Source organism: Lytechinus variegatus, chromosome 19, assembly GCF_018143015.1.
Source record: "Lytechinus variegatus isolate NC3 chromosome 19, Lvar_3.0, whole genome shotgun sequence".
NCBI lineage: Eukaryota > Metazoa > Echinodermata > Echinoidea > Temnopleuroida > Toxopneustidae > Lytechinus > Lytechinus variegatus.
In genome coordinates this window covers 19,170,121-19,191,146 of record NC_054758.1, presented here as the reverse complement: position 1 = coordinate 19,191,146, position 21,026 = coordinate 19,170,121, and the positions used below count along the sequence as shown (strand labels likewise).

The 21,026-nt window shown below is 38.5% G+C and overlaps 1 protein-coding gene across 1 annotated transcript; it reads right to left on the bottom strand.

Annotated features, from left to right (window-relative positions):
• Positions 1-329: 329 nt before the first annotated feature.
• Positions 330-9,841, bottom strand: LOC121406324 (ankyrin-3-like). Its single transcript, XM_041597339.1, has 7 exons — positions 6,710-9,841; positions 5,910-6,101; positions 4,953-5,110; positions 3,773-3,807; positions 2,489-2,821; positions 1,127-1,374; positions 330-464 (listed from the first exon to the last, which is right to left on the bottom strand). The coding sequence occupies exons 1-7, from the start codon at positions 9,839-9,841 to the stop codon at positions 330-332; spliced, it is 4,233 nt and encodes a 1,410-aa protein (XP_041453273.1).
• Between the last annotated feature and the right edge of the window lie 11,185 nt (positions 9,842-21,026).

The following is a 21,026-nucleotide window of genomic DNA, read 5'->3' as shown; positions in this document are numbered from 1 at the left end:
GACGTCACAATTACATGAAACGATCAGAATTAAGCGCACAAAGAATGGTTGCGCAAAGAGATACCAGTCATGCGTTCCATCCAAGCCAGTATGCGTTTAATGATGAGTTGCTAGGCAATGACGCGTAAATGATGCTAGTTTTAGAAGTCTATTGACACTTTCTTCTCCAAAATGATCAAAATTTCAAGTTAAAAATGTTTGATAGTATCCAAATAAGTAATCCAAATGAAAAATGAGTATATCCTTGATATTCACTATCCAGTTTCTGATGCAACCATATAAAACTTTTTCACAAAATGTCAGGAAACACGGTAAAATTGCACAAAATGTCAGAGCACTTTTAAAACACGTCCGACCTCTCCAACCTCTATCTTAACAAGGTCTCCAGACTTTGTTGCTACGTTGATAGGAACAGATGGATGGGCCTTGTGATATGATTGTTTCCTTTCCTCCTCTTCTGCATCCTAGAATAAAGTAACGACGATAATAATCATCAGCCTAAATTTAAACATGTGCAGTAAATATTCCAGCAGGATATTGTTCCTTATTGCGCTACTTCGACACTCAATATGGTATTTCCGCCCACAAGGTTCTGCCTTAATTGGACCCATATTGTTTAGAAACACAATGTTAGTTATCATGAGATTACATATATCTTACCAATTTTGTGGGAATTGGTTCATGGGGGAGGGGGTCGGAGATGGACTTTCATGAATATGCACTTAGACCCATTGCATTCAACGCAAATTGGTATTGTCTGGTTTTTAACAGATGAACAGTAAATCTGGATTTGTTTAACGACATGAAATTGTAAGTGTGATCTAGAAAATTGCATAAGTGCAAGACCGTGTGTGCCATCATGGACCTACTAGCAATGCTCAACATCATCGATTTGCATCTCATCAGTAGAAATATAATTATATAACGTAGCGTGCGCAGAACTGCATGATCATGAGACATCAATGTGTCCTTACTTATTGGAGCACCGTGTAAGGATTTTTCTTACGTTTTGCTGGTAGAGGTTGAAGTGGTGCAAATGTCCTATGACACATGAAACCTAAAGGAAGCAATTTTCACCTCCAAAAATTGATAAAGATTAATAAAAATGATGGAAGCCTCTACTTACCGCTTCCATTCCTGGAATGTTTGCATGCAGATGGAGATGAACATCGATCTTCTTGCCTTTATCTATCTTGTCCGGAATGTATGGCGTACAAATAATCTTCTGTCGGACCAACTGTTGCTCAAGGGGAATAAGAACCCACCACTCGGCACAGCGGTCAATGTAAAGCTCAAGATGTCTACCATACACTCTACAGTGTGGTGGTCTGTCTGGTGAGGTGGATGATCTCCTCCTTGACGTATTTGGGAGATCTGATCATTAAAAAAAATCAATACAGAACGATTTTTACCATCGTACCAGTTATCTTTGACTTTTTATCGTGATATCCATAAACATAAAGTGAGACATGATGTTTGATGCACATTCAATTCATCATCAGATAAAGTGTTTTATGCATGCTTCTTTGACAAAAACAAAATACTATTCATCGAAAAAATTTTCATGGGAATTTAAACTACATTGCATATTAGGGATCTGTTGACATAATGACATCAGACAAATCAAACTTTCATCAGGGAACATCATTCTGCATCGTCTTCCTGGCTCTTATTGGGGAGCCCATGTTGACATGCGATTCGCACAGATAACCCCTGTTCTTGTCAACTGTGATGCAGAATATGCTGATCCAGTCTGGTGTAGAAACTTATTCCAAAAGCCCGATGTTTCCCTTAAATGACACTACGAAGAAGAGTTATTGGACGTCTTAGATCGATCCCAGTAAGCATCCTAGTCCTCTCGGCCATTGCCCCTCCCCCTTCCGAAGTGAATATCACACATTCTGGATAATTAAGAAGGCTCAACAATATGTCAAGAATCCCACGGGATGTTGTTATGTTGCAATACAACAAAACCCTGAATACTAACGCATCCTCGTCGTCCATTTAGCCGTCATAGAGCATCCTCACTCCAACTTCAAGGAAAACTGGAAGCATGTTTCGTAACAGATGGCAAAACATGTTCAACTATAACCATCGGCCATGGTACAATGATTCATTGAGGTGTCAAACTCCCTTGTCGCAGAGGCGTCAGTCGTTTTGAAGCTAACAAGCAGAATACAGCAGCCGTCAGACAACGAGTATGGAACCCCAAACAAACTGCACCACATTACTTTGAGTGATTCGAACTTAGGCAGTTTAGGACCAATATGATCGTATCTCCCACAACAGGGCAGTTTTTCTGGTATACCTAAGCGACGCGGCAGTTGCATGGATTTTAGAAAACCACTCTGCAGCGTAGCTTATACGAAAACATCAGACTTTTACACTTAAATGGATTCTTGATATACTCTCCGCTTCTTTTGGCGTAGGCACACCACCTTGGTATGAGGTAGATTTTAAAGCATCATTTTTGATCAGAAAAACTTACCGTTCACTGAATCCCATTCATGGCAGACGATATCTGGTCGTATTTGATCTGGGTTGATAACGGAGAAACAATGTGGAATTCTGATCATCACGGAGTTATTGAAGATCATATTTCCAGGATCACACTTGATACCACAGCATGCCAATGATTCATCTTCCTGAACATCTAGACATGAAGGGTGTTCTAAAAGGGTTACGGTGATCCGACGTGAGTGATCCTGATGAATGGCATCTGACGGAATGATCACTGATACGCCATGATCGTCTAGTGCTTTTTCCAAAGTGTCATCAGCTCCGATCTCAATGGACTTTACTGATGGTGCGGGTCCAATTTCTGATGTAGAATATAAGCAAGATAATGAAGAGACAAGAAAGGTTTGACTGATTATACACATTGTAACAATCTTGAGAAGAGCCAGGGTGGCTTCATTGTGTTTGATGTGTGGGTGTGTGTGGAGAGTGTTGGTGCTGTGGGTGTGTGAGAGGGTGTTTGTGTGTGTTCCTTGTTTTCCCCTCCCTTTTTTCATCAGAAGCTGGCGAGGGACACTAGCGTATCTTATACATATACGTCAAGACAGTTGTCTATCTTCGTTATTAGTCCTTCATATCTTTATATTCTAGAACCATGATGAGGGAAAGGTCGAATTTAAAATCATTTGACTGATACGATCTGTTTCTAAAACGATTTCCCATGTTTTGACCAGGATATTTGCATTAAAAATGGCGGTCAAACGGGCACTTTTCAAGCATTAGTGTCTACAGTATTCTCTTTCAATACTAGTTGCGGGGCACGGGGCCTTATACTATTTTGAATGCATAACACTATTTATGTATCATACAACATTACATGAATATCCATAAAGTTTTAATTCACGTGCAATATTGATAATACTGAAATCATTTCGGTCTTATATTTCGTTTATTCACATCCCTTTTAATTATAAATATCTTCAACGTCTGGGCCCTTGATTCGATTGACGGGGCTATCTGGTCAATATGTGGGGAATGAATAGAATAGAATAAATAACATGGGCTTTTTTAGCAAAATACATGTTCTGCCTTTTCTCCATTTGCTCTTTAAAAAATGCAAAATACAAATTATATTTCAATTCATATCTTTGTGCACTCTCGTATTATTATCATGAGTGAGCAATCCGGACTTCCATGCATTGTCGATAAGAATAAATTAAGTTGAATAAAATTGAAAAGGTGATTTTAAATACAACAATAAATGTGAGCGTCTTCTCGGGAGAGGGGATGGAACACACTTTTAAAGACCTCTTACCTCGGTATGATTTGATGTCCTCCAATGAAGTCAATCTAAAAGTAATAAAAAATGGTTCAATTGTCTGTATTACTGTACAAACACACCCACATGCGCGCACACACACACCCTCACACACACACACATATATATATATATATATATATATATATATATATATATATATAATGTAAGGGGGCCCTTACATTATATATATATATATACACGATCCCGTAACCGTCAACGAATTGTTAACTAGAAATTCTGTATTTCTGTGGTCACCGTCCCACTGCACACGGCCCTCTAGGGCCGATGAAAGACCTACTATAAAATCACGGTAAATATCTTATGCAAACTTCTGCAACATTATAAACAAATGTAACACTATACCCAAGTTATATATATATGCATATATGATAATCGTACCAAATTATGTTATGTATCTCATTATGTCATCTATCTCATTCTGTTTTTTGTAGGCCTGACGAAGGCCGATGGTGGCCGAAAGCTCGTAAATAAAAGGAAATAAGAGAGCTACTTCTCACTCGTCTATTTATTTGTCTTTCAAGTATATATATATATATATATATATATATATATATATATGTATATATTACATTACGATTGTACCGAGACGAACCATAATGAAAATATCAGCGTATGAAGGAGAAAGGTACAAACTTTTTTTTTTCTTAAAATTTTCAAACTATTCAAGTGCTGAAACGAAAAATCCACTACACGTTTATAAGGTTGGAATATTATGTGATACATACATTTAACTCTCAATATCGAGCCTCCACCAAAGCTATACACGGACTTCAATGTTTATCCCTCTATGGCTCATGAAGAAATTTCACTCGCTCAGGCTTTCACACAAATTACGACCGGTCAACCGCCGATTTTTTAATAGAGCACATTTGCTAATTATCTGAAAATATGGAGGTTCAAATTTACTGTAAGAATACTAATATAACAATTTTGGATGCTTGCAAGCCTCTATTTTAGAGTACAGGCCAAATTGATTTCAAATCGTAGCAAATCGTACAATTGCTTTGACGTCATTATAACTAGATATTCAGTTCGCTTTAATTCTTTAAAAAGCAAGTTCCATGTCTCAATATTCGCATAAAGTTTTAATACTTGTTATTCCCAAACCGGGTCCCAGACCAATCGTAAGGTGTGCGGTGGCTTTAAGAATCACCTGGACAAAATCATCTGTCTGACCACCTCATCTTTGGCATACTGGATCGGTAAGTTGCCCTCTGCATCCTCCACATCTGTCCTAGCTCCGTTCTCCAGGAGATAAAACACGAGGGCCATCTCAGGAGATAGTTTTCCATCGTAAAACTCATCCGAAATCTGAAACGCACAAGTTTATATGGCTAATAATGTATGCCCACTAATAGGACAGTAGCCCCTTTTCGATAGAGCATACCAATGGGTGGATCTATGATTTTCAAGGAGGGGGAGTTGTTCGAATCAGACAAACAAAAGAAAAAAAATAAAAAAATCAACGATGTTCACTCCAAAATTAATCTATGACACAGAATATCTCACAACCAAAACAGCAGGTCTTCACTTTGTCATGGCTCAGAAAAAGAGGGTTCAAGATGTGCAACCGGATCCGCCACTAAGCATGCCCAAGAATGCACTTTTGCTTATTATGTTCGTTATCTAAAAACGCCCAACAATGTTGGTGGTGGTAAATTGCCAATTTGTCCTCTACTAACTTGTCCACTCACCACATGGACTACCTTTATTTAGTCTGCCATTCCGTCCAATAACATTTCGTCTTGGTCCAACCATCACTTCGTCCAATCACCAGTTTGTATATTACCATTTCGTTTAATAACCAGTTGTTCATATAACCATTTTCTTTTCATTCCCTTTGCACAATTAGCACTTAAGTTTAATTGGACCACATGGATTAAAATGGCTTTTTTACCAACTAGTTATTAGATGGAATGGCATTAGACTAAATGAAAGCAGACCATTTGGTGATTCGAAATATAGACCTTATGCATTGACGTCATAGTGCCGCTATATCGCTTTGCGTACGTTCGTGATCTGCAGCTGGCGCATCCCTGACAAAGGGAGGGCGCTATAAGATTATGACGTGACACGTCTAAGGTCTGTAACACTATATGTTGTGTCTCACCCTTTTTAGCGTGGCACTTCTTTCCACAGTTACCCCAGTCTTGTAGCACAATTTGATGGCTTTGTGAAGACACGTCTGACCGTCAGTAGACTGGGCATTGAGATCAGTTCCACTTGAAACTATCTTCTCAATGGAGGGGGTGTGACCGTGTTCAATGGCATGTTGTATGTCCAGCACTTCAACTTGGCTCACCTACAACGGAAGAAGAAAGTTACCAGGTGAAATGTTATTACATTCTGATGTAACAAAAGCCATAGCGGGGAACTAATCAATTCTCGGATTCCTATTACATGTATTAAGCAATCTTTTTATACAAGAATCTCGAATTCAACTTTATTTCATTAATCATTGTATATGATGTGGTGATACATAATTATACACATTGCTGAATGAGATTAGTCTGCAGGCACCGACCCTTTGATTTTCTCGATTTGCATAGTACAGATTGTAGAGTATGAAGAAGTGTTACTACATCTACCATAACATGTGACTGGCTCTACTTATTTGGAGTCTATTCTTCGCTCAAGACATGGTTTTGGTTAAAGTATCAAGTTGTGCCTTGCAAACTAGAGTCAGATGGTGGGTGAAACGTGCAATCATTTTTGTTTCCTCTGTGAGGACATTTGGAAAATTAACATGTATTGTTTAGAAGAGGGGTTAGTGACAATTTTTTAGTGCGGCGTTCAAGGGAAAAGACTTGGAAACACGGGTAGCATAAAATGAAAGTTTATGTTGAACTTCGAGAGAGATAGGAAGAGAGGTGCGGCAGATAAGGAGCGGGGAAGTGGGTGTACGTTTACCTCTGATGTGCAGCCGCTGGTGAGAAGATCAGTGATGTCTTTGTACCCAAGTAACTGAGACAACTGTAGAGATGTCTGTCCGTAAATATCTTCTGCGTCAGTACGTGCCCCTCCTTCTAACAGAATTTTAACCAGATCAAAGTGCCTATTCTGAACAGCAAAGTGTAATGCTGTCCAGCCACCATTGTCTCCTTCATTCACGCCAGCTCCTTGAGTAAGTAGGTACTCCGCGACGTCAGTACGGCCCTTCTCAGCAGCAAAGTGTAAGGCAGTTCTACCTTCCTTGTTTACTTTATTCACGTCTGCACTGCGCAAAACATACTCAGTGACGCCAGCATGACTCTCTTGATGCGAAGGCGGGTCATGAGGTTTTATGTTTTCATATACAGCAACCTCTTGATTGGAATATTTAGTAAGATATTTCATGACAGCTAGATGACCTCTCCAAGCAGCATAGTGTAATGCAGTATTCCCATTCTCAGCTTCTTTATTTACTTCAGCGCCCTGGTTAAGAAGATACACGGTGACATCAAGATGGCCATTGAAAGCAGCGAAGTGTAAAGCACTATTGCCATCGATGTCTCCCGTATTTACGTCAACTCCCTGCCAAATCAGACAATGAACGACATATAAATGACCTTGAAGAGAAGCATCGTGTAGTGCAGTCGAGCCGTAATTGTCTCCTTTATTGACTTGAGATTCTTCACCTATGAGATCATTGTGTTCAGCCGCAGTGTGTAAGGAACACCAACCAGTGTGTAAGTCATTGAACATGTTGAAGGGAACATACTCTTCATTATTGACTCTAGCTCTAGTGTGTAAGTCATTGAAGGGAACATACTCTTCATTATTGACTCTAGCTCTAGTGTGTAAGTCATTGAAGGGAACATACTCTTCATTATTGACTCTAGCTCTAGTGTGTAAGTCATTGAAGGGAACATACTCTTCATTATTGACTCTAGCTCCAGTGAGTAAGTATTTGAAGGGAACATACTCTTCATTATTGACTCTTGCTCCAGTGTGTAATTCATTGAAGGTAACATACTCATTATTGACTCTAGCTCCGTTGTGTAAGTCATTCCAGACAAAATAAAGTTCATTATTGAATCCAGCTCCAGTGTCTAAGGCCCTCCTGTCAACATAATCCCCATTACTTACTTGAGCTTCGTGACTAATAAGATGTTTTGTGTTATCAAGATGACTATTCTTAGCATCAGTATCTTCCAATGCATTGTGGGTGTTATTGTGTTCCTTATTCACATCGGCTTTGTGACTGATCAGATAGTCAAAGACATCACGAAAACCCTTCGTCCAAGCATATTGCAATGCAGTGCGATTGTCGTTATCTCTAGTATTCACATCGGCTCCTTGACTCATCAGAAATTTCGTGAGATCCAGATCATTATTCTTAGCTGCAATGTGTAATGCTGTCTCACCAGAATTGTTTCTCATATTCAAATGGGCTCCTTTAGCTGTTATATATTCCGCAATATGAACACTACCACCCTCAACAGCAGTGTGCAATGCCGTCAAACCTCTATTGTCAGTATGGTTTACTTCAGCTCCATGATCAATTAGATATTTAGTGACATCAAGACAACCATTCTCAGCGGCACTGTGTAATGCTGTAAAACCATCATATTTAGCCTTATTGACTTCAGCCCCTTTAAGGATCAGATGTTTGGTGATGTCGAAATTACCTGCCTGAGCAGCAAGATGTAGCGCAGTAAAGCCATGTTTGTCTTGTGTGTTTAACCCGACTCTCTGATTGATCAGATATTCAACGACATGCAAGTGATTCCCTTGAGCAGCAACTAGGAGCGAGGTCTGACCGTTATTTTTTCTCTTCTTCGTATCAGCTCCCTGATCGATCAGATACTTGGCAATATTAAGATCGCCATTTTTGCAAGCAATGTGTAACGCAGTGGTAAACTCATTGTCTCTGCTATTCACCTCAGCGCCTTTGCTGATCAGATATTTGGTAATGTCGAGATTACCAATCTCAGCCGCGAGATGCAATGGTGTCGAACCATAATTTTCACCCGTGTTCACATTAGCACCAAGATTGATAAGACACTTTGAGAGATCGGTTTTACCATTTCGAATTGCTAAATGCAATGGCGTATACCCAGAATCATCACATGTATCTACTCCAATTCCTTGACTTAACAGGTACTTAACGACATCAAGATGACCCATTTCCGACGCGATGTGTACTGCCATGAAACCGCTTTTAGCTTTTACATTTATCTCAGCTTTTTGACTAATCAGATATTTGATGACGTCCACATGACCCTTATGAGCAGCACTGAGTAAAGCAGTCATGCCGCTCTCACTTCTTTTATTCACATCGGCTCTACGAAGAATAAGATGCTTTGCAACCTCAAGATGACCCGCCCCAGCAGCAAGGTGCAATACTGTCCAACCTTGCTTATTGGCCTTATTCACCTTAGCTCCTTGAGAGATCAGATATCTGACAACTTCCAGATGGCCAAACTTAACAGCCCAATGTAAAGATGTTTTTCCTCTATTATCTTCTTTTTCCACTTCAGCTCCTTTACTGACAAGATATGTGGTAACATCAAGATGACCATTTTTTGCAGCAATGTGTAATGCAGTCGAACCTTCAGCATTCTCCTGGTTTACCTGAATTCCTTGACCAATTAGGTATTCCATTATATCCATTGCGCCGTATGCTGCTGCAATTTGTAGGAGTGAGTCTTCTGCCACGGTGGCTTCATGGTAGATCTTTGCCCCCTTGGTGATTAAGTATCGCACAACATCAAGCTTTCCCTTAATTATAGCGATGTGACATGCAGATTGTCCCTCTTTATTTATTTTGTCAATGCTCGCTCCATGACCGAGTATAACTTTTGTTGCTTGTAGACGTCCGTGCGAAGCAGCGAGATGTAAGGGTGTGTGTCCATACGTGGTCACCTTTTCCAAGTCAGCACCGCGTTTAATAAGGTATTCAATGATGTTAACCTGGTTGCTCTGCACAGCGACATGTAAACTTGTGTTTCCGTCTTGATCTGTTCGGTTTATTTCAGCACCACGTTTGATCAACTGTTTTACTCGTTTTAAATTACCCTCAGATACCTCATAATGAAGCTCTTGATCTATCCCTTCCATTTTTGAAGAAATAAAACAATTGCATGCTATCCCTATCTTTCACAGTTTCTTGCTTTTATACAACACTGCTTCCATAGGTTTCTGGTCACCATGAATCTGCATTCTGAATAAATTCTGTTTGCTTGTCACGAACGTTAAAATCTGTTCTGCTTTTGCACTCTCAAACAATCCTCTTCATGTGGTTTCAAAGTCCGGAGCTCGCAAACATTGATATTAGCATCAATCAAATATCTTCATTCATAACCATGAAAACAGAAATATTAGTTATAACAAAAATATTGGTCTTGTATTTTTATCATGTTTATGATCTTGATTCTCATGTCGCTTTTCAAGCAAGGATCAACATCAATAATCTATCTTAAGTAGATCATTACCGACATTTTCTTTAACTGGAGACAAGCGCTTTCATTGTTGTGTTAGTAGCTGGAGTGCCCCCTCCCCACCGTTCACGCGATGTATGAAAGGGATTTTCCAGTAATATCTTATTAATATTCGATTCATTTTATTATTATTATCATTAAAGGTCAAGTCACCCCAGAAGCATGTTGATTTCAATAAATTAGAAAAATCACACCAACACAATACTGAAAATTCCATCAAATTCGGATGTAAAATACGAAAGTAATAACATGTTTAAGTTTCGTTTATTTTTCACAAAACAGATATGCAGAACTCAGTTATTTGCAAATAAGAAAGTCAATTATGACCCTCACTCACTATTTCTTTTTTTTATTGGTTGAAGAATACAATATTTCATGTTTTATCGATGTGGCAATAAGTACCAACCTGACTGAACCTGAATCATAAGATGTGAAACAATGGTCATGATGGTAATTCTACATTTTCAGGGAGGTTTAAAACTTTGTTTCCCAGGACATTGTGGAAAAAATTAGAATATTTCATATAATAGAATAACAAAGAAAATGTGAATGAGTAACGTCACTGGTTACCTCATTAGCATACCAACCAGGATGTTGTGAAATAAAGCGAGAGTCGAAAATATCATGACGTTCTTACTTCAGTGTTATACTTGTTGGACTTTTGTCTTTTTATTTGAACCAACTTCTTGTTGAGGTGGACTTGTCCTCCAATGTTATAGCTACTACTACTACTACTACTACTACTTACACTATTATTATTATTATTGTCAAGGTTAAGTGTCTGAATCTTACTAATTTAGAGCTTTTCTTAAAGACTGGACATTACGTCTAGGCGAAACGATACGTATATGCAAATTACTCATAAAACTTTTGTTAGGCAAATGAACTACGCCCTAAAACCCGATCCGAAGGCGTCGTGTACTGTAGGCCTATTAATTTTGGTCATTACGTTTTATTGGTTTGGATGGAGCTGACATGATTTATCTCGATTTGTTTTTGCCTTGGGGACAATATCAACTTCATCGCTTTTTATCATTTTGCTATGATTTAGCAGACACATAATATGGATTTGTTTATCGACGAGTTTATCTTATTTTATGCTGCTATGTCAGGAAGGAGTTTTAGATAATTTCTATGATGTATTTCTTAACCCACATACGTGGTAGGTCACAATTACTTCCTACTAGGATATTTCAGGAATCTTTAAAATCAAGACGGAAATTTCCATGAAATAAGGTGTTGAGTTGATGGCAGATTGTATGAAACGTATAACTTTGCAAATTGAAACAATTTAAAAGATTTTCGACATTACGTCCATTTAATGGATTTGTTTACATACTATACCTGAACATGGTTGCGTGTTTGACAATTATGAGGTTTATCTATAAGGGATTGGCGTGATTGATTTGTAATGTATTTGTAAGATTAAATGTATTTTGAAAGATTACTTTATGGATGCTTTTAAAATGAATTTCCATCAATCAAACGTGGACACTTATTGACAACTAATTATGCAACACTAATTAATGAATCAATTGTGTGATTAGATCAATGTATTAGATGTGTGGTTCCATATTTACTATTTATTGTAGGGTTTTTAGTACCGTGATTCTAAAGGCAGAGCCGTATCAACAGTGAGTACTGAGTGTGCTTACGGGAACCCCGGACGGGACAGAAGTCTCGGGATGAGTCATCGATGTTCAGATTCTCCACTGATCGCGAAACTCGTCAGTTCTCTTCAATGGGCCCCAACGAAATGATAATAGCTAAAGACTTTATATCATTCGAATTGAAATTTCATTATGAATTTATTCTTGGATACGCTATGCCATATTATTCACAGATGTGAACGTGTTGAATTTAATTATAATTAAAGACATTTCATTTGATTTGTAATTTCAATCCATTTTCTATTTCGTGATTTGTTGAATAAACAGTATTATTTTGTATTATTTTGAACATGTATTACACTGTACTTGCATTATATCTTTTGTTTGAACGGAAATAAATAAAATAATCTAATCTGAACAGTAAATAGGCAATTGTCTTTCCTCTAGAGCATTGTTTTGTCCATTGCTTTTGCACTCTGGGCCTGTGACAATTATTATCATCATCATCATTATCATTATTGTTATTATCATCACAGTATGCATAAGGTGTACACCATTAAATGTTGTAGCTCACCCTTTTTAGTGTGGCACTTCCTTCCACAATTATCCGAGTCTTGTGACAGAGTTTGATGGATTTGTGAAGGCACGTCTGGCCGTCAGTAGACTGGGCATTGAGATAAAGCTCCACTTGAAACTATCTTCTCAATGTAGGGTTGGGACCGTGTTCTATGACATATTGTATGATTGTATATCAAGCAGGGGCGTCGATCCATTTTTCAGATTGGGGGGCAAAATCATGAATCAACTTTCCAAAGGGTCGATCACACAAACTCACCCGCACACACCCTCACACACATATATATATATATATTGTCACGAAATGGGTTTTATTTCGTGTTAGGAAATTATCTTTGGTTGATTTATAATGATTTTGTCGTAGCTGGCGATATTACATGCATGTTTCTACAGTAATAATGACGTAGAAAAGACATTGAAAATTATGCATGTTTTGAACCGTTTTTGTGGAATAACATATTTCCTGGAGATGCTTAACTGATTAATATGGTTATCATTAGCTTGATCTAAATGAATGCTTAAATTTGATATGTCATTCATGCATATCCGGTTTCGGAGAGCAAAGTTATAGCTGTTCTAAGATTGTAACAGAGGTTAACTATAACAGATATTGTATAATAATGCATAAATACAGTAACTTAATGCACTCGTGAGGCTTTGCCGATGAACTGTAGAAATACGGCGCCCACGGGGTGCATTGCACGTGAAGTATGCAGATTGATTTGGATTCGCTATCCAATAAATAAAGTTGGTGGTTGCGATCGAAATGATTTATATGATCGTTCGCATGTCTTTCCACGGGGAAACCTAGAATTCTAGGCGACGACTGTGGTTAGATTTCCTTGTATGTTGGGTCTTTTGCACGCCAGCAAGAGACTATACCAGGGCTTGCTCTTTTGGTAGTCTGGTTGGTCTGGAGGCGGACGGTTCGGAGTCTGGAGCAGACGGGTTGGTCTGAAGCGGATGGTTGCTGGTCTGGAAGCAGACGGTCGGAGGTCCGGAGCAGACAACGGGGAAACTACAAGCAGAGCCAATGGGTGTGGTCGTGGGAGCCTGAATGCAGAAGGACCCATACATATGGTCGAAGAACAAGACGTCGTTTCCGGTACTGAACAGAGGTCACTGGTACGGTAACAGACGAGGTTGCAGTACTGAACAGATGTCAGTGGTTGCAGTACGGACTCAGACGTGGTCGTGGTACTGAACAGACGTGGTTGCAGTACTGAACAGATGTCAGTGGTTGCAGTACGGACTCAGACGTGGTCGTGGTACTGAACAGACGTGGTTGCAGTACTGAACAGATGTCAGTGGTTGCAGTACGGACTCAGACGTGGTCGTGGTACTGAACAGACGTGGTTGCAGTACTGAACAGATGTCGGTGGTTGCAGTACGGACTCAGACGTGGTCGTGGTACTGAACAGACGTGGTTGCAGTACTGAACAGACGTTGTTGCAGTACGGAATTCAGACGTGGTTGCAGTACGGAGCAGACGTGGTTGCTGTACTGAACAGACGTAGTAGCTGGTCGTAAGCAGACGACGGAGGAAATTAACAGAGTCCATGGGTATGGTCATAGGAGTTTAACTACAGAGAAACCCATACCTATGGTCGAGAGAGCTTAACTACAAGAATCAGATGCATATGGTCGTAGGAGCTTAACTACAGGAATCAGATGCATATGGTCGGGTGAGCTTTTGGAGCTGATAACTCCAAGCATAGCGTATCCAAGAATAAATTCATAATGAAATTTCAATTCGAATGATATAAAGCTCTCTCGACCATAGTTATGGGTTTCTCTGTAGTAAAACTCCTACGACCATACCCATGGACTCTGTTAATTTCATCCGTCGTCTGCTTACGACCAGCTACTACGTCTGTTCAGTACAGCAACCACGTCTGCTCCGTACTGCAACCACGTCTGAATTTCCGTACTGCAACCACGTCTGTTCAGTACACGACCACGTCTGATACCGTACTGCAACAACGTCTGTTCAGTACTGCAACCACGTCTGTTCAGTACCACGACCACGTCTGATACCGTACTGCAACAACGTCTGTTCAGTACTGCAACCACGTCTGTTCAGTACCACGACCACGTCTGAGTCCGTACTGCAACCACCGACATCTGTTCAGTACTGCAACCACGTCTGTTCAGTACCACGACCACGTCTGAGTCCGTACTGCAACCACTGACATCTGTTCAGTACTGCAACCACGTCTGTTCAGTACCACGACCACGTCTGAGTCCGTACTGCAACCACCGACATCTGTTCAGTACTGCAACCATGCACGTCTGATTCCGTACTGCAACCACGTCTGTTCAGTACCGCAACCACGTCTGTTACCGTACTGCAACCAGCGACCTCTGTTCAGTACCGGAACGACGTCTGGTTCTTCGACCATATGTATGGGTCCTTCTGCAGTCAGGCTCCCACGACCACACCCATTGGCTCTGCTCTACTTGTAGTTTTCCCCGTTGTCTGCTCCGGACCTCCGACCGTCTGCTTCCAGACCAGCAACTATCCGCTTCAGACCAACCCGTCTGCTCCAGACTCCGAACCGTCCGCCTCCAGACCAACCAGACTACCAAAAGAGCAAGCCCTGGTATAGTCTCTTGCTGGCGTGCAAAAGACCCAACATACAAGGAAATCTAACCACAGTCGTCGCCTAGGATTCTAGGTTTCCCCGTGGAAAGACATGCGAACGATCATATAAATCATTTCGATCGCATCCACCAACTTTATTTATTGGATAGCGAATCCAAATCGATCTGCATACTTTACGTGCAATGCACCCCGTGGGCGCCGTATTTCAACAGATCATCGGCAAAGCCTCACGAGTACACTTACTTACTGTACTTATGCATTAATTATACAATATCTGTTATAGTTAACCTCTGTTACAATCTTAGAACAGCTATAACTTTACTCTCCGAAACCAGATATGCATGAATGACATATCAAATTAAAGCTTTCATTTAGATCAAGCTAGTGATAACCATAATAATCAGTTAAGCATCTCCAGAAAATTGTTATTCTACAAAAACAGTTCAAAACACGCATAACTTTCAATGTCGTATCTACGTCGTTATTACTGTAGAAACATGCATGTAATATCGCCAGCTACGACAAAATCATTATAAATCAACCAAACATAATTTCCTAACACGAAATAAAACCCATTTCGTGACAATACATATATTGTCGTGTAACAGGAAGATGAATGTAATATAATATTGAGGTATCAGATCAAGATTCGGAGTGAAGTTAATATAATATTCGGTGGACGTCTATGTCTTCAAGTCAGTCGGTCTATCTGGATGAGTGTGGGTCTAGTATTCTGTCGTTGGTATTCTCTCCTCTCTAATAATCAAGAAGTCTTATTTATATCCTTAGTTTCGGGGGTGTAACTATTAAAGGTGGGAGTGATCTAAACTTGATCTGATTGGTCTACAAGTAACTGTCTATCAAACTTTCTCTGGTATATGGGGGTGTGGTGATGCTCTGTGCTGGAGTGTGAGTCATACTTCTTCCATGAAGTTAGCTGACGTCACTGAGGGTTGGTCTTTTATGGTCAAGGCTTATCTGTTAAATGGTAATGGGGGTTTGGGATTCTAAGATGACATTGGGGGAGTTTGTAAACAAGTGAGGGTGAATGACTGGAAGGATAACAGGAAGTTAAATTCATAATACATAACATACTACATAACAATATATACATATATATATATATATGTATATATGATTCATGAGATAGAGAAAATCTCACCAGCAAATTAATGCGAGTGCGAAGCGCGAGCCTGAAAATTTTGATATTTCGATCTGAAAAAAAGTTAGTTTAACGTACGTTTTCAATAAAGCACCATATATATATTCAACAAAAGATTACTGCACATCGAAGTGAGAGTTCTTTCGAGGTTTAGAACTGAAAACGGGACATTCTTTTCACCTTTTGAATCACGAAAAGTATGGTTTGCTACATAAATGATGCGGGCGCCAAGCGAGAGCTGAAATTTTTTTGGGTATTCCAATGTGAAAAGCGGACTTTTTGAGCACGATTTTAGATAAGGAGCAAGTTGTGTATCTCAATCTCGCTTGCTGATTTCTGTGTAACATTACAATCTTATTTTATTTTTTGCCCATGCATAATTATTGGGGGGCAAAACGATATGTTTGCCCCCCCCCCAATATTTTCATTGGTGGGGCGATCGCCCTCCCCCCCTGCCCCCCCCCCCAGGATCGACGCCTCTGATATCAAGTACATCAACCTGGATCAAACACAATAGACGGGTCAATATATGGTTTGGCCCGGAGCAAATTGCAACACAGGGGTGTTTAAACTGTTTCTGGCGGTTTTGACCTTAGGGATACCATACTAAAAATCTACAAAACTCAGCATCCGGGAAAGTAGTGATTAGTAAGATGGCGTCCAAGATGGCCGCCGTTTACTGAAATTAGATATAACTCACTCATCCACCCTAGAATTCTATTTCGGTTCACGTTCCATGGTCCAGGGGATAAAATAATTTGTTTTAAAAAAATTAGAGTGATAAGCAATCCAGGCTATCGGGAAAATCCATGATGGCGCCCAAAATGGCTGCAGTAGGTTGAAAATCCACAATTCATCTAATACTTAAGTGGCTTTAATTTGGTTGCTATTCTATGGTTTTAAGGTTGCAGTAGTACAGCGGGACAGGTTTTAAGGACAGATGACTTCCAAAAATGGAGTTTATAATGACTGTTGAAACTTAGAGATTAAGTCCACCCCAGAAAATTATTGATTTGATTAAAAAAAGAAAAGGCAAACAAGCATAACAATAAAGTTTTCATCAAAATTGGACGTGAAATAAGAAAGTTATGACAATTTTTAAGTTTTGGTTATTTTTCACAAAACAGTATATGCACAACTCAATGACATGAAAATGAAAAAGTCGATGATGTCCGTCACTCACTACTTCTTTTGTTTTTATTGTTTGAATTATACAATATTTCAAATTTTAAAGATTTGACAATAACGACCAACTTGATTTAATCATAAACGGTTGAAATATTGAAAGTTCCACATGTTCAGTGAGGAATAAGATTTTCTTTCATATGACAATGAGGAGAAGATTATAATTTTTCATATTTTATGTAATAAAATAAAAAGAAAGTATTGAGTGGGTGACGGACATCATCGACTCTCTTATTTTCATATCATTGAGTTGTGGTATTCACTAAAACTTTAAAATGCCATAACTTTCTCCTTTTTCCTCCGATTTTAATGAAATTTTCATTGGTAGGCCTATGTTGACTTTTCTCATTTCATTCACATCAATTTGCATGCTATCCCTTACTTTCACAAATTCATAGTTTAATACAACACTGCTCCCGTAGGTTTTTGGTCAGCATGAATCTACATTCTGAATAAAATCTGTTTTCTTGTCACGAACGTTAAAACCTGTTCTCCTTTTGCACTCTCAAACAATCCTCATGTGGTTTCAAAGTCCGGAGCTCGCAAACATTGATATTAGCAACGATCAATATCATCATTCATAACCATGAAAACAGAAATATTAGTTATAATAAAAATATTGGTCTTGTATTATTATCATAATTATGATCTTGATTCTCATGTCGCTTTTCAAGCAATAATCATAATAAAAAAACTATCTTAAGTAGACCATTACCGAAATTTTCTTTAACTTGAGACAGGCGCTTTCATTGTTTGATAGTAGCTGGAATTAGATATTGCGCCCCCCCCCCTTTACGAAGAATACTTTTCAAGTACTTCAAGCATTGTCAAGTGATTTTCAAAGGAAATATTGGGTGGGTGACGTAATCAGTCTGCTAATTTGTATACTGAGCAGACTGTGCATCTAACTGTTTTGTTAAACTAAAACTTTGAAATGCCATAACTTTCTTCTTCTTTTTTTACCTCCAATTTTAATGAAATTTTCATTGGTAGGCCTCTGATGATTTTTTTTTTCATTTCATTCGCATCAACTTTTTTGTTGGGGTGGATAATAACTCAATAATGGCCAGATTTCATTCAATATCGATCTCTGAGAAATAATTTTGGTGACTGTGTACACAGTGGTATAAACATGATAAAGGGTCAAATAATACATTCGGACAAGTAACAAGGATGGTTAGTTTTCCATTTTGTCCGAAAATCCTTGGTAGATTCTAAAATTTGGCATCAAAATGGATCCTGTTACCAACTCATGAAACAATATAATAATAACTTATCCCCATGTATCTGAGTGTAGGCATCAAAATTATTTCTCATATTGTATGAACTATGTCCACTACTAGGTAACAACAGTAATTTTAGAACCCAATTTTCGGAAGCCAACTTGGATTTTAAGGTAAAATTGATAACTGCATATCATTGTAACCAGTCACAAAGTATTTTTTGATCGTTGAAACCCAAATGTAGACAAAAAATAACGTCCCCCCAGGTCAGGTGTATTTTCAGTGTTCTTTATCCATTTTTAAGTAACAACTGTCAATTTAGACTCCATTTTTGGAAGCCAACGTGAATTTTTGGACATTACTAGACCACTGACTTTCCTTGATTTGTCCCAATCTATCATTTGACCCATTTAACCATGGAATAGGAACAAAAAATCGTATTCCTGGACATTCAGCAAACTAAGTTGTTTTTTTAAGTAGCAAGAGCACTTTTAGACTCCATTTTTGAAGCCATCTTTGATTTGTAAACATACTAGACCAATGACTCTCCTTTTAACTTGTCCAAATATTATGTTGACCATTGGAACCATAGTCTAGACACCAAAATCATATCTCCAAGGCGAATATGAAATGAAATATGTCATCTTTAAGTATCAACAGCCATTTTAAACTCCTTTTTTGGAAGCCAACTTGTATTTTTGACCCACCAGACTTCTTACTGGCTGTCCTTGTAACTTCTTCTAATGTACTACTGCACCCTTTAAATCATTGATTAGAAACATTAGCCACTTTAAGCCAACGGCAGCCATTTGAACGCCATCTTGGATTTTCCAGGTAACCTGGAGTGCTTATATTCACTCTAGTCTGTATCAACTAATTATTTTACCCCCTAGACCATGGAATATGTAAAATAGGATTCTAGGGTGGATAATGAGTGAGTTGCATCAATTTTCAGTGAATGGCGGCTGTCCTGGACGCCATCTTGGAAAAAATCCACTCTCCTGGATGCGGATTTCGGTAGATTTTTAGTTATTCCTGAAGTCAAATAGTACCCCCCCCTCCAAAAAAAAGTATAAAAACCATTGTTCCGGGTAAGGATATTTTTTTTATCGTATATTGACCCGTCTAACGGAAGAAGAAATTTACTAGGTGAGATGTTTAATATTACATTATGATTTATCAAAAGCCAAAACGGATACTAATCGATTCTAGGATTCTACTAATGAGACTATTCAATGCAAGAGTGATGTAATAAAATTCATTAGTTGTGTACAAGATACCATGGATGTAATATAGTCAGATCGTAGGTGAATCATGCAATCAAAATTTGTGTGGAAGATTTGCATAACTTTTTTTTAATTATATTTTTATTGGAGAATCATCGAGGATCACAATATATACAAACAATTTTTACATGATAAGAAAACAAAATCATGCAATAAAGCAGAATAACAGCAAAATGGTGCATTGATCAAAAGCGAAGTTCCGAGACAGAAAAGGATGGCCAGTGATACAGACCTTAGTTTACAAACCTCCAGAAAGTCACTTTTTCACTGACATCGAAGACCTACAAAAACAGGTAAACAACGCGCAGCTATGGCCGGAATAAACAAAGTCGAACGGCAGGGCGATTCATGTATAAACACAAATTGCCTTCCACCGCCAACACCCAGGCACCCCCTCCCCCACTGTCTCTCTCTCTCTCGCACTTTCTCCTCTCAACCCCCCCCCCCCCCCCGAGGCATTACAATTTTTTTATCACTCTAAGATTTGCATAACTTGTGTTTCACATCATTTTGTATTAGACACTTTTTGCATAAGCCTATATATATGTGAATATGATTTTGCTGTCATCAAGGCAATATATGACAGTGATAAGAATACACATCATATAATGAATATATCGGGGTGTGCAGAGGTGTAGGCCGTATACCAGCTCAAGTCATAAGGTTATGTCGGTTGTTTGAGTATATTTGGAAAACAGCAAACATCATGTGGGAAAATGTGACGCTTTTCTGTGAAAAGAATATTCTTACTTTTATTTTCTAAGTTCTATCCCAACACGCCATCGGTTTATGATAATTACCATATTATTAATACAGTAAAAATAATTGTTTAGCTGCAAGTTCAGTGAAAGAAGCAATGGTAAAATGAATGTAGACTTCTATAAAATGAAGAGAACTTTTGTTATTAGCATTATTATCATCATCATCATTATCGTATTATCATTATTAATATTGTTATTTATCATTGTAAATATTAACATCGTTATTATTATCCACTGATATTAAACTTAAATAAATCACAGAATGGAGCAGTTGAATTTGATAAAAGCAAAAGTATGAGAGAAACATATTCCACAAAAAAGCAATTTTCTCAATGAAATGTAATTACAGCGTTCTACATAATTTTTACCCCAAACATGCTTCGGAAATATATATAAC

Coding starts and splice junctions, on each gene's coding strand:
- LOC121406324 (XM_041597339.1), bottom strand. CDS start 9,841: ATGGAAGGGATAGATCAAGAGCTTCATTATGAGGTATCTGAGGGTAAT. Junction 6,102..6,709: donor CCAGCGGCTGCACATCAGAG/GTAAACGTACAC, acceptor CTTCCGTTGTAG/GTGAGCCAAGTTGAAGTGCT. Junction 465..1,126: donor ACATTCCAGGAATGGAAGCG/GTAAGTAGAGGC, acceptor ACTTTATTCTAG/GATGCAGAAGAGGAGGAAAG.